Source organism: Centruroides sculpturatus, unplaced genomic scaffold (assembly GCF_000671375.1).
Source record: "Centruroides sculpturatus isolate CEXI.00-Female unplaced genomic scaffold, Cexi_2.0 scaffold898, whole genome shotgun sequence".
NCBI lineage: Eukaryota > Metazoa > Arthropoda > Arachnida > Scorpiones > Buthidae > Centruroides > Centruroides sculpturatus.
The window spans coordinates 250,946-265,910 of NW_019385136.1; the positions used below are offsets into that span (position 1 = coordinate 250,946).

A 14,965-nucleotide genomic window follows, 5' to 3' on the forward strand; every position below is an offset into this window, starting at 1 on the left:
AAGTTGATTATATTTAATTTGTACAACAGATAAATGTTCTATGAATGTTTGAATCTCCCTTCCGTATTAGGACTTATACGGAAGGGAGATTCAAATTAAAACGACATCGGTACTTATAATAAGTTAAAAATAGCTACATGCATTTTCTCCGACTTCCGACACGCTCAAACAAATTTATTCATAAAAATACATAATCCGACATACAAGCAGAAGATCGTTACATAGCAACTGGAGTTTCGAGTTGGAAGGCACGTGATTCCGAATGGAACCCGAAATACGATATTTGAAATTTCGTTCCAAAGACAGCTGGCATTCTAACGGATCGTTACGAATGGAACATAGCCTGATGAAGGATCCAGTGGGATCCGAAAACGTTAGCATAAGCAATTGAACATATTTCACGCTGGTTATAGGTTTGTAGAAAGTTTATTATTGTATTCTTCCGGCGTGTGTCGATTATTTATTTATATTAGTGTCTTTGTTTCTTTTGTAATCACCATTCTTTATCAAAGATAAAACAATTTATGTACTGGTATATTTACACTTTTATATATCAATTCTACAATATGCAAAGTGATTCAGACCATCATCAAGAATTTCATATCTGAAAATATCAAAAATAAAATTTGAATGACAAAAATTGTATTACTAACATAAATATTAAATGGAAGATGAATGATATAAATAAATATCAGCTTTTTGAAGGGATTCCTGAAGGCCATTTTAGTATTATGCTTTTTACTCTTTGATTTCATTTTTTTGATACTTTTGGAGTTCTGTTGACACTATACATGATCCAATGGCAAACAATAATCTTAAAAGATTAATATTATAAAAATTAATAAGAATCATAAAATATAAAATTGGCAATGTCTCATTATATATTTCAGTCTAATTTAGAAGATATGCAGGGTTTAACAAAACTCTTGTTAGTAATTTGTCTTGCCAAAATATTAAAACTTTTTAAAATAGTTTTGTATTCTTTGTGTTTGTCAACAGATTTAGGTAAGTAAATTTAGCCCAAGTAGGTCCTACTGTAATAAATGTAAATAAAGCTTTATTTAGTTGAAGATTTTGTGGTATCCATCTACTCTACAGTAAAAAAAAGAATAGTTGGAAAGCAAGAGTTTTTCAATATAAATTCACTCTGAATAACATTTTGTTTTTTACAAAATTAAATGGAATAATTTACAAAAACTGCTCAAAATGCCCTCTACAGATGCAGATGCATAATTGAATTTTTTGGCAGGCCAGACCTTGAAAACAAAGCAGGATTTGAAAAATGTTTACAGAGGATTATAAGCTTATTTTTAACCCTAAACTCTATCCCTGAAATATTGCACAGAGTTTTATTACACCTTGTAGACAACGGAATACATTTGTGAATAATTTATTTTTGGAGATTGTTTATAAAAGTCTTTATTATAATATTTTGCATAATATTAAAAATTAATATATACATTATTTAATTTATTATATTTTTTACAGGGTTTGTATCCCGAAACCCATGGAATTGTTGACAATAAAATATATGATCCAATTACAAAGGAGCGATTCTCAGTTGGTAATCGTGAATCTTTAAAGTCTATTTGGTGGCTAAAAGATCCTGTGAGTATATAGAAAATTTCTAATTTTTATGATTTATGGAGTATTTATATGTCCAGTTCTTTTAAAATTATTGGATTATATTACTCCCTTGTAATGATCTGTTATATAGTGATTTATTATCTGTTGATTTTATTATAATTAAGTAGATGCTACAATTTATTAGAAAATTCAAAAAATACAGGAATAAAAAAGTTTCTGGGAATATTGTATATCTATTAGGAAACTGAATGGAATGGAGTTGTACTGATAACATTTAAAAATAAAAATATTTACAAAATAGAATGTTATTATTTTAATTGTATTCTCCATATCCATGCAAAGCTATCTGGAAGTTCTTTATATTGTCTATTCAGGATGACCTTTATGACCAAAAAATTCTATATTATTCTATGAAGTTTTTATATATTAAAGAAAAGTACTTGTATAATTTTTATTCATGACTTATAGCAATGGCACTGGAGCTGGGGGCAGAGGGATCAGTTGCCACCATACTAATGTATAAGAATATTTTATTTCATTATACAGGATGTGCACAAATTATTGGACAATTTCACAAGATTATATTTTTACCAATACTGAACAGAAATATATATTAACCATGATTTGAAAGGATATTTGCAATTTTGTAAATATCCTTTTTTTTGCATTCAATATATGCCCCATATGTGGCATGGCAGATGTCCAAACTACTTCCATTCTCATCAAACCTTTTCAAACTTGTCTTGTCACATTTCCAAAGGTGGTGTGAACGTGCTGTTTCAATTCCAGGAAAGTCGTTGAAAAAGGAGGGACATAAACAATGTCCTTGACGAATCCCCATGGGAAGAAATCACATGCTGTGATATCTGGTGACTGGGGTGGAAGGTTTTGTCTGTGGCTACTGCATGATCAATCCATCAATCTGGTAGATGTTCATTTAGGTAATACTTGATGTCCCTGATGGATGTCATTATGGACGTTTCTGTTCAATATTAGTAAAAACATGATGTTACAAAATTTTCCAAAAATTTGTACACACTTTGTACATAGTTACATCATGCATTAAAATAAAATTATATAGAATAAAATTAAAAATGGACACATAATTATTAACTTAGAATTTAAATACTTTGCACCCACAGAAAATTTTGTTCCAGCAACTCTGACTTACTGTAATGAAAAAATTCTTCACATACCATACATTTACCTTCTTAAAGCCCCTGTTGCTTTAGTTTGAATAACATTTGTCAGATAATCTACCTATTTAAAGTAAAAAAGAATAAATTCACAATAAAAATTGATAACTTCTAATAAAAATTATAGAACTCTGTTTATTGAAATACCTTTAAAATTAAATATAGGTCTTTTAAATACTTTTGAGCCTTAAAAGTTTATATTATGCTATTAAAGAAGTTTAGTATATAAATACATACATATATTATGCCAAAGTATTTAAATTGGTAAAATGATTAATGATAAATGATAGATGCTAAGATGTTAGTTTGAAATCTGAANAATTTATTGAAGGCAAAATAGTTCTAATATGTATAGTTCATTTATGTTTATTTTATAGTTGTGGGTTACAAATGAAAGAGAAAATAAGAAGTCTGCAGTATACTTTTGGCCTGGTTCTGAAGTTAAAATCAATAATGTTAGACCAACATATTTTCGTACATACAATGGGTAATTTTTAAAAATATTTTTCTAACTTTAAGGAATAATTAAAACTGTTAGATTGCTTATTTTATAGAAATCATTAGTTTGTCAAGATTAAAAATTTTAAAATCTATAATACAAAATCAATAAATATTAAAACTCTTATATATTTTTAATATTAAAGATTTTTATTTTCTTCACCTTTATTGCAAGTTTAAATTTGAATCTTTACAAAAACAATTGTATCTCCCTGTTTTAAAAAAGTTATCTACAGGGGTGCATTAGACGTAGTAGGACAATGTTTGATGCAGTGAAGAAAACTTCAAACATAACTTCAAAAGTGTATCATTGTTGGTGTTGCACAGGTTGACCACAAGGTGGAATATCATCAAAATATGGGATAGTTGCTATAAACAAAACCTTGCTTTCTCAATGAAACTAATTCTTTTAATATCACAGTTACTTTTAATATCATATCTTTTAATATTCACACATTGTTCTACTACTTCTCGTGCATCCTGTATTTATTCTTTATATCCAACTCAAACTGCTTTTCTTGGAGCAGAAATATTTTAGAAATAATAAATTTGATTTTTCTAAAATTTTAGTGATTTTTAGAGAGATGTTAAAAATACTTTTTGAATTGTCAGTGTTATTTGGGATGAGACTAACCATATAAAATCCCACTCTATTCATTTTTATAATAAGAAATTTTGTATTGTTATTCTTCTGAAGTTATCTATCATCCAATAACACATAATTTGTATTCTCCATATCCATGCAAAGCTATCTGGAAGTTCTTTATATTGTCTATTCAGGATGACCTTTATGACCAAAAAATTCTATATTATTCTATATTCTATTAATATTATTCTATAAAATGTGTGAGGACTTGGACCTCACATATTTAATTACTTAATTATTTTCAAAAAGTAAAATAATTGATTATCTGAAATTAAGAGTGCTTTGTTACTATTTTTATTTTCTTCAGCCATTTTGCCATTCCTAGTAATTTGCCTTCCTGGGCAGCTGCTGACCTTGCACACCCTTTACCAGCCTCGGCTTATGACTGGACAAAGTGTACTTGTGATCTCAATAGATACTGTGGCACATTTGCTACATCTTTGAGTTAATGCCACTATTCTGCAACAAGATAGAATAATGGTAACAGAATCTATAAATCAGTATTTACAAATGGAGCTTCTTTACTCTGATCTTATTTTATCCATTTTTCTATTGTAAGTCTACATCCTTTATTATCTGATTATGGCTGTCTGGAATATATCCTTTATCTTATGATTATGGACACCATAATCATATGATAAAGGATATATTCCAAAGTACTTGTTGAAATTTTCACTTTGAGAAAAGCAGTTTGAATTGGATTTGCTTATCCTGTATAAGTATATATTACTTCTCTTATTAACGTAGATAGATATTTCTCATTAAAAAATTTAAATTCAGGGTGTCACAAATTAAACTTGACATTTCCCAGCTGGCTACAAAAAAAAGTCATGAAAGTTTGGGAGTGCCTTAATGAGATGATAGGAATTGTCTGCTACCATCTGAAAGTGTAAAACAGCATGTTCAACAGTTGTGTGCAGTGTAGGTCTTGAAATGTTATGCATATGGTGTGCTATGCTATCCTTAAGATCTGACAGCAATGTTATGGAATTATGGTAGACCAAGTCTTTCAGATAGTCCCAGATCCAAAAATTGCATGGATTCAAGTCAGGGGATCTTGCAGGCCAATATACCACTATTTCAGCTTAAAATGTACCCAGTAGTAATGGTTTTTGAAACTTACTTTTTTGCTCTAGAGAACATTCCCATCATCTCATTAAGGCATTCCCAAACTTTCATGAATTTCTGATGAATAGACTTTGCTGTAGCCAGCTGGGAAATGTCAAGTTTAATTTGAGACACACTTTATATTACTCATATAATATTCTAATTAAGCATCTATCACAGTGTTTCTCAATCTCTAATGAATTGTCACCCCTTCAATGTAGTATCGCCCCCTTCACTTCAAAATTCCAATGCCAAGAGCCAAGGTTAACGCCAAATTTGTACTGTATTGAATAGACTAGTGACTAGTATAATGTTATTTGTTTAATTATTGTACAATATAATGAATAAAATATCTAATTATTCTTAATATAATGTTTTACTATATCTCCCAGAAAATTGTTTTTTGTCCTCCAAAATATAAATTGTTACTAATTGCCCCCTCAACATGGAAAAATGCCCACATAGGGGCGATATTGCCCTCGTTGAGAAACACTGATCTATCAGATGAAGAATTATATGCTTGATATATAATGTACATAAACTCCAGCAAGTATCTATTAGTTTGCATGTTATACCCAGCAATGGAAAAATCACGTATTTGACATCTAGAAAAAAATTGAAACTTTAAAGCATTAAAGGACAGTCTGCCATTAACTACAACAATAATAACTCCCTGCACAGGCATGAAGAGCCTTGATGGAAATGCAGGATACAGGTGTGAAACATCTACAAGTGGCCAATCAGAGCACAGCATCTAATATTTAAATGTCTCTATGCATGTGACATTCTAAATTTTGAAAGAAGAAACATTCTTTCTAAAAATTGTTCTACATTTGAGAAATGAACATAACCTTATGATAGTGGGTGGCTTAAACCACCAAAATGTTTGTACATACAAACTAACAGATATTTCTTGAATTTGGGTACATTATATATTTTTACTATATCTAGTTATAGTGTGGTATTAAATTATGTGCATGTATTATGATTATGATATTTATAAGTTTTCTTTGAAAAAATTTTTTAAAATATTATTATTAGTATGTAAATATTCATATAAATTATTGTACTATTATCTTTAATAATAATCTTAAAATTAGACAATATATTTTATTATATTTAATTTTTTCATATAAACTCAAAAGTAAACCTATAGAAATGATATATTTTAATATCTGGTAAAATTACTATGAGAGATAGCATTGACAACATGAAAACATCAGTTATTTCTGGAAAACATATCACATTAAAACTCAGATTATGAAGCCATATTAATTTAATCTTATACATTAGAAATTTATATATTTGTTTTATTAATTTCAATTTATTTGATTTTAGGAAGTTACCTTTGGAATGTCAAATTCAAACTATATTTTCTTGGCTGGATTTACCTTCAGACAGCAGACCTTCTTTTATTACTATTCATCTTAATGAACCTGATACTACTGGCCATAATTTTGGCCCTTATTCAAAACAGGTTTGTTCAATTTTATTAATTATTTTTCTCTTAAATCTGTATAAGAATTAACAGAAATATTTCAAAAAGTATTTTTTATTTTATATATTTCATATTTTATAATATGAAATATATAAAATTTGGTACAAATACAGCTCTGAATTAGGCAGTCAGGACCTTATCAGAGCTGTAGACCATACCCATAGGTTTAAAAAAAGCCAAGTCAACTGATAGTCTACATGTGACTCTATGTAAGATAGGCTGATTTTGGGTGTTATATCTGAAATTTTGAAGATGCTCAAAAATGCCCTAAAACTTAAAAGTGAAAAAATTTGGAACCATATCTAAAAACAATGCTAAAAATCAACTGTTTTCCACTTTACTAGACAAGAGAAACACCATTCACTGACTACTTCTGGGGTGCGACTGAGTCACACTGTGCATTCTGTTAAGTCACATGTTTAACAAAAATTATAAATTTAAAAAGGCGAATATATCACCAAGGGTCAAGTTAGAGATGTGATTCCTTTGAACTTTTGGTTGTCTAGGGGTCTGAAATTGGGTGTCCAAATCCCTCTTCAGAACTGCAATTTTATCTAAGATTTATGTAAAATATTTAAATATAAATTTAGATATTTTTATAAAAGGATTTATCTGACATTGACTGAAATAACTTCAGCAACTCAAACTGGGTTAATGTAAATAAATATTGCATGTATAACCAATATCCAGCAAGAAAACCTACAGGAAAGCAAAAACTTTCCAGTAAGTTTTCATCCATGTTGAACTGTTTGTTTTAACAGCTATATTCAAACTGTGAAGGTCAGTTAGCCTGACAATGCTCTTTCAACACAGATGAAAAGGTTTGCTTTCTTGAAGTTTTTCTTGCTGGATATTGATTATACAGTGTATATGCAGTGTTTATTGAGTGAAATAACATTACTAAAAAATTTTTAAAAATCCAGGATATACATGATACCTTGGTATACATCTGCTTTAGAATACATCCAATTCGGAATACGTCCTGTTTGGACGAAACAAATTTTGCTCGGTATACGATTTAATTCAATTATACGCGCCATCTATGAACAAATAGCACTATCAGTGTACTAGACCAGACTAGACGTTCGCAGTGCCATGGTTTATAACTTTGTTAAATTTCTTCTGATTTTAATTTGTAAGTAAAATTTTATTATTTTTTATTAATCATGAATTGCAAACAGGCGAATGAAAAGCAACAGAAAACTAAAAAAATGACTAGAATCACAATGGAACTGAAAAAAGAGATTGTTGAGAAATATGAAGGTGACATGAGTGTTCAAGATTTAACTGTTGCATGCCATATTCCAAGAACGACGATATCGACAATCATGAAAAATAAAGACATTATTAAATCTGTTAACGTTGCAAAAGGAGTTAAATCAATTTCTAAACAGTGATCGAAGACATTAGATCATATTGAGAAATTGTTTTTGCTTTGGATAACTGAAAAACAGTGTGCTGGTGACATTGTATCAGAAGCAATTATTTGCGAGAAAGCTAAAAAGATACATGCTGATCTCATGAAAAATCAAGCAGGAACTAGCCAGGAAAGCGAGGTGTTCAAAGCCAGCCATTTTTTTAACATGAGAACGGATTAATCATTTTTACATTACTTCTAATGGGAAAGGTTGGTTTGATATATGTCCTATTTGGTATAAGTCTAAACATCAGGAACAGATTAAGGTCATATACTGAGGTTCCATTGTACTTTTAAAAAATTGAAGACTAAGTACAATTAAAAATTTTATGTCTTCACACATCCTTTACAATCACAGGAACACAATTAACATAAACAGAGTTGACTTCTCTTTTGTGGCTCTTTGCTTATGAATAAGTAGATTGAGTAAAAGTTCCTCTGGCACCAGATTCTTGTAAAAATATTTCTTGAAAAACTTTTAAAAATCTAGGATGAAATACATGTTTTTAAAAGTAATATTTGTAAGAGGAGGAAAAAATGGGAGGAGTCCCATTTGACTCACACAGGCATGAGATATCCTAATGGTGATATTGTCCACAAGTATTACTATGGTTACATTGTTTGTAAATGCACACCAGTATGCACTCAGTTTACAAACAGATACAGTAACCTCATCACAAATCTGCTGGTGCCACTATGTTGACAAGCAGCTACATCACTACTACATATGCCTTACTGTTGACAAATGTGTAAAATCCTGAGTGCAATGCATCTCCATTGTCCACATCCTGCCTCAATATACAGTACTTCCAAATAGCTGAATAGTACATTGAATGGAATCTCTTATGCTTACCAACACTTCAGTCTTTGGCATACTTATTTTCATCTCAGCACAAGTGCAAACTGTTGCATACCTATGCAACAGTTTGCACTTGTGCTGACTGTTTCCAGATAAGCAATATTTATTTTGTCTCTGAAGTCTCAGGTGATCAGTTGCCAGCTCCACACCTCTTTCCACTTGAACATTCCATACTGAATGGAAAAGATTTACAGAAACAATACAGAAATCTATCATAGATTTCTTCCGTAAAGTATCATTTCTGAACCAGGTGTCAGTCAGTTATATTGAAAAATTCATAGAATGAAAAGTAATAATTTAGAAATATCTATAATAAATACTTTTCCTTTAGTTGTGTCAGAATTGTTGTTATTCTAAGTTAACAAAAGATAAACTATGGTCTAGGTATATAGAATGAATTTTGGTACTGAGAAGTTATGATATAACTGGTAATGTATGCATTCAACATGTGAGATATTAACATGTTATATGTTGACTTAATATGTTAAGTCAATTATTGATTTAAATCAATAATTGACTTAACATGTTGAGTAGATGCAGTTTGTAATCTCTAGATTATTATTACTCTGGAGATTATGAACTGGTTATATTATGTTTTAAACTGAGTTTTATGCATATTTTCATAAATTATTCTATATTAATCATATATTGAAGTGCTGTTTATATAAATATATAAATAAAAATTCATTTATATTGTCTGACTTAATTTGTTTTAAAAAAATATAGATTATTTATATTATTAATTTTTTCTTTACATAAACATGTTCATCTACATATACATTCTATAATATATTTCTTTTGCCTTCTCATTTTTTTATTTGTATCTAATTTAAAGTGATGTCTTCTTGCTTACACATTAAATAAACTAGATCCAAGGGCAGAGTTTGTCCTATTTTGGGCCAAACTGTGTTTCCTATACTTCTCTACATATTTTTATCATCAAGGTTAGGATTCACAATGTGAATCCAAGTCTTTTGGCAAAAATACATCTCATATTCTTATTCCTTGTCACTACCAACACTATATATAACCCTGGCCACATATGTGTCGGATCCCGAAATCGAAGTGCAACTCAAGAAGACTACTATCATTGTCAACACGCCCCACCACAGCATCTTAGGTGGCTGGAGGCCGCGGCTATCTATAACGCCGGCTGGCTAACCACCTGCGTTAACTGGAAGGAAGAGCTAACCCTAATCGCAATCGCAATTGCAATCGCAATCGCTGTTAGACGCCAACCCGCCGTTTCTCCCCACCACACAACTGTGCATGCCAGATACGGCCCACCCAGTTGGAACCGACACCCGATCCCAACAAATAATATACATTCCGTCCGGGGAATTTTCAGTTGACCTGAAGAAGAGCGAACAGATGCTCAAAAACGTTTGTCAAGCGATATACTATATATACGCTTAGAGCACTGGTCACAGGTTCCAGATAGTGTAACGTTGACTATATATAACTTAACAATATGAATAAAAATATAATGTTATTAATTCATATGCCTTTGTGTCCTTATTATACAATTTATTATGTAAATGTCTACGGGGACATATCATATTAGTAGGACTTATTATACTGGTGTCTGGGTTCTGCGAATTGAGGAAACTTATTCAGAAAAACCAATCTTTCACCTGTTTCACTTACATAATAAAAATATAATGTGTTTTATATTATAAGATATTTATGACAGACTGATTAGTTTTTATCATTTATATTTTTTCAGATGAATGAAACACTAGAAAGTGTAGATGCCTTTATAAGTGAATTGATGACAGGACTTCATAAAAGAGATCTACTTGGATGTATAAATGTTATTATTGTGGCTGATCATGGTGATTATAAGTTAGACTTATTAAATAGATTTAAATAAATTGCTCCATGCTCTTCTGTTTTGTTATCCACATGTGATGTGATAAGGTTGTGAATAGTGTGCATGTGAAATGCCAATTTCAGTTCTTATGGGAGCAAAGTTCATTCCAGTGTGGACTTTTGGAAAAAGGTTTTCTTTTGAAGAAATAACAAAAACAGGAACATGGTAATTTTGGGGACCATATTTAACTAAAAAATGAATAAAAATATGGAGAAAAAATACTGAAGTGGATAACAAAATAGACATTAATAAGCTGTTTTGTCATCCCACTAATTACATTTTTGTTCTACAGGTAAAATTAATAAAATGGATAATAAAATAGACACTGTTAGAGTCTGTTTTGTAATCCGATAATTTTCATCCTAAGCTACACAATACTAAATTTCAATTTAGACTTTTCAATATTTAAAAAATTTGAATCTAGAATTTTTCAAATTCCTTTAGAGTTTTTATGCATTTTCCATGTTATTTTGCTGTTTGAGAGCTTTCTGAATTACTAGTAGTTAGGGTAATGAATGACATATGATAGTTGGAGTTTTATGCAAATTAATCCCTTTCCTGTCAAAGATGAATACAATAAGGGAGGTAATTGAAATGGTGAAAATGAAGGGTTTCAAACAATAAGTACTTTTTACATTTTTTCTTTGTTTAACTGTTACAAATATGTTTCTTGTTTTACTGTAACTTTGACTTTGTAAATTAGTTTTTCATCTTTAAGTCTAAGGAAATTTATCTAAAAGAAATCCCTTTTATTTTTGATAAAGTTGTATTTGTTAATGTGATTATTGTTGTTTAATTGTAAGAGTTAATTTTGTTAACCTGTAAACCATTAACATCTTAGTTGTTAGATTAATGTATTTATTTACTGTATCTGAAGGGGAGTTGATTGTTAGTAGCCAAATGGAAACTGTTTCTTATCGTTTGTTTGAAAAGTGCTGTGTGCAATCAGCAACTTGTAGCATAATGTGTAAGTTATAAATATATGGTATAACAAAACAGATTTTAAAGCTACAAATTTGAAGCTATACAGCCTATTGTAATCTGATGTTCACACTACAAATCCAAATTTAATAAAACTTTTTTTTTAAATCTTAATATATGTAAAAAGTTTAAAACTGTTATTAGTTTTTAAAGTAAAATGATTTATTTATTTTGATTTGATTAGGTATGGAAGATACGAGTTGCAGTAGAATTTTGACATATGATAAATATTTGGGAAACTTGGAAACTGAATTTCTACTGTATGGAGTAACTGCTCGAATTCGCCCGAAAAATTCCTCCGAACGTAATTATTTTAATATATTATAAATTGTTAAAGCAAAAAATTTTAAAATTAATTTCATAATATTGTAATTTATAATTTTTCTTTCTTTGATTCAATTTATATATTTAAAAATCTGGAATTTATATAATGAATAATCAAATCAAATGGTCTCCTGTATATTTAGATATTTTTAATAAACAAAAATAAATTTCTTACATTTACAATTTACCATTTTTAGATTCAATTAAAGAAACAGTTAAGATGATGAAATGTAAAAATGAGCATTTTCGAGTTTACGACAAGAGACAGTTACCAAAGCGTTTCCATTATTCTGATAACTATCGCATAGATCCAATTGTCATAGACTTAGATCCACAATGGCTCATCTTCAAGTATATACTTTTTTTTTTTTTTAAATGTTTAAATTAATTTAGCATTATTAATATATGTTTTTTATTTTAAATAATTCAATAGTTATAATTAAATTATCTTATGCAGGAATTCGCATAATGAAAGCGGGAAAGATTTGTGTGACGGAGGTGCTCATGGATATGATAACATCGAACCCAGTATGCGAGTGAGAACCTTATTGAAAGTCTAGCTGTTAATGATTATTGAAGATTTAGAATTATTTGCTGGTAATTTATTTGTCTTGCACGTATGCATTTCATATTAAATCCGTAAGATGATTTATGTTAAATTCTTTATTCATTTGTTTCAAAAGAAATTCCAGTGCAGAGTTTATAATATGAAAAATTATTAAAAGCATTTTTATGTATAATATTTTAAATATAAAAATATTCATGCATATAATAGAAAGAAATTTATATAGTGCAAAAATTTAAATATTTGTTATGATTAATTAACTGAGACCTGAAAAACTTTAAGCAAAAACAAGTATCTTCAGCAAAACTTAATCTGAATGTTGGATAGATCAGCCAGATATAATCATGCATTAAAATCCTATACTAAAAAAGATCTGGTTTGGAATCTTGTGTAACCCTCATCTATGCTGGGCCAATCTCATTGTGGATCTGGCATGAAGTGAACAAAAATGTGAATTCATCCATATAAAATGTAGCCATGTTGAATGCCACATTATAACAGCAATAATAAATCATTTATTTTCAGAATAAGAGTTAACATATTAGATTAGTGGTACAAAATAGAATCCATTTTGTGTCTTGTCTGAACTGATGTTGATAACCAACTGGTAATATTATGTGGGGTTAGTAAATAAGACTACAACTCAAAATTAACAAACTCATTCATTTCCAGCAAAATATTACGAGCATTTTTGACCTAATTGATGGATAATTCAATCTAATATGATGATATTTTAATTCTATGGCATTGTAACACCAATATTGCCAAATTTATAAAAAAGATCAATAGCAACTGATATGGCAACTCAAATTAGATCATGAAGGGTACACCCAGCTCATATTTTGGATTTAAACATTACCTTAAGAAAGAGGCGCATTTGCATGATTATATGTAGGAAGTTTGAGTATTTTCCAATTTTTATTCCTGCAAAATTGGATGATCCATGCACATTTAAACTTTCAGCTTTCTGTGCTCTAATTAAGAGAGCTTTCTCCCATTGCACAGATATCTTAGACATACTAAGGAAGTTAGCAATACAACATGGATACCCAACGAAACTCATACAGCAGTTAAATCATACATGCATAACAGCAATTGCAGGGGATAACAAGTACATCATTGATTTTTAAAGAAATTGCAAGGAACATCCAGGCAAGAATAATCTACTGCAGAAATCTGTCTGTATTTAAATTGCTTAACAATGGCAATGAAAAACAGGATGTGATGCGTGCAGCAAGAGTATATAGAATCCTGTTCAGCAATGAGAGGTTTGATAGGAGATTGAAATATATAGGGGCCACTGGTGGGTCTTTGTAGGTTAAAAGAACATAGGCAGATCATTGATAGGAATAAGCCCATTTTGCCTTTAGCCATTTATGCAACTGAACCATGAGTAAAGGTTATATTTGAAGAGATTAGACTGATACAAACTGCAGGTGATAGACTTAAGATGGTATGAGCTGCTAGAGATCTTTAAAAAAAAAGGAGAGTGTTAACTATAAGGAAGCCAACTTGATTTCTGCCAGGGTTTATTATTTTAGTTCTTATTTTTGTTGTTTCTCTCAATATTTTGAACTATGTGATTGAAATATTTTCATTTATAACTGTTCAATTAGAAGAGTGGATAATTTTGATGTTTAAATGTTGGAGAATTTGATTTACAATTGTCTTTATTTGAATGTGTTCTATTTGAGCATTTCATTACCAAATGTAAAATTTTTAAGCCAAGGTCTGATAAAAATTTATCAATTAGGTCAAAAAGTTCATAAATTAAAATATTATTTTAGAAGTGAACAAGATTTTTTAATTTTGAATATTGTGGTTTCAGTATGATTTTATCTCTAAGACTACAACTGGTGAAAATTCTGTTTTATTGATTCTGACATTAAAAGGACATGTTAAAACAATGAAAAACTGTATAACTTGATTTATTTATTATTGTTAATTTGGTCAATGAATAATTAAAGAAAGTAATGTCAGCAGTTTAAACTACTGTATTATGAAGAAATAATGATTAAATATTTAATATTAAATATTAATATTTAAAGCTGATAATCATTTTGTGTCATCAACTACATATTGAGGTTGATAGTGTGAAAAAGGAAGCTTAAAGACATGGCTATTTACATGAAGATAATGATAACTATAATATGATAACATGGCTATTTACATGAAGATAATGATAACTATAACTAAAATTTGATTGTTGTTTTAGGACCTACTAATTTTGTTAATATTAAACAACTGATGACAATATCCACATTATAATAACTATAATTGCTTAGGCGGGATTACATAACAATTCAGTATTTTAAAGCTTATAAATTGCACTTTCTTAATTAAAAATTGTTTATAGGAATTCGCATAATGAAAGCGGGAAAGATTTGTGTGACGATCATCAAGGTTAGGATTCA

General features: G+C 29.4%; 1 protein-coding gene across 1 annotated transcript in view; it reads left to right on the forward strand.

Moving 5' to 3' along the window:
- Positions 1-14,965, forward strand: part of LOC111635281 (ectonucleotide pyrophosphatase/phosphodiesterase family member 1-like) — a 57,989-nt gene that overhangs the window by 14,796 nt on the left and 28,228 nt on the right. The window contains exons 7-13 of the mRNA XM_023380203.1: positions 1,489-1,608; positions 3,161-3,270; positions 6,373-6,511; positions 10,535-10,643; positions 11,847-11,966; positions 12,184-12,337; positions 12,444-12,522. Of these exons, the coding sequence (XP_023235971.1) occupies positions 1,489-1,608; positions 3,161-3,270; positions 6,373-6,511; positions 10,535-10,643; positions 11,847-11,966; positions 12,184-12,337; positions 12,444-12,522 (831 nt within the window). The remainder of the gene's footprint in view (positions 1-1,488; positions 1,609-3,160; positions 3,271-6,372; positions 6,512-10,534; positions 10,644-11,846; positions 11,967-12,183; positions 12,338-12,443; positions 12,523-14,965) is intronic.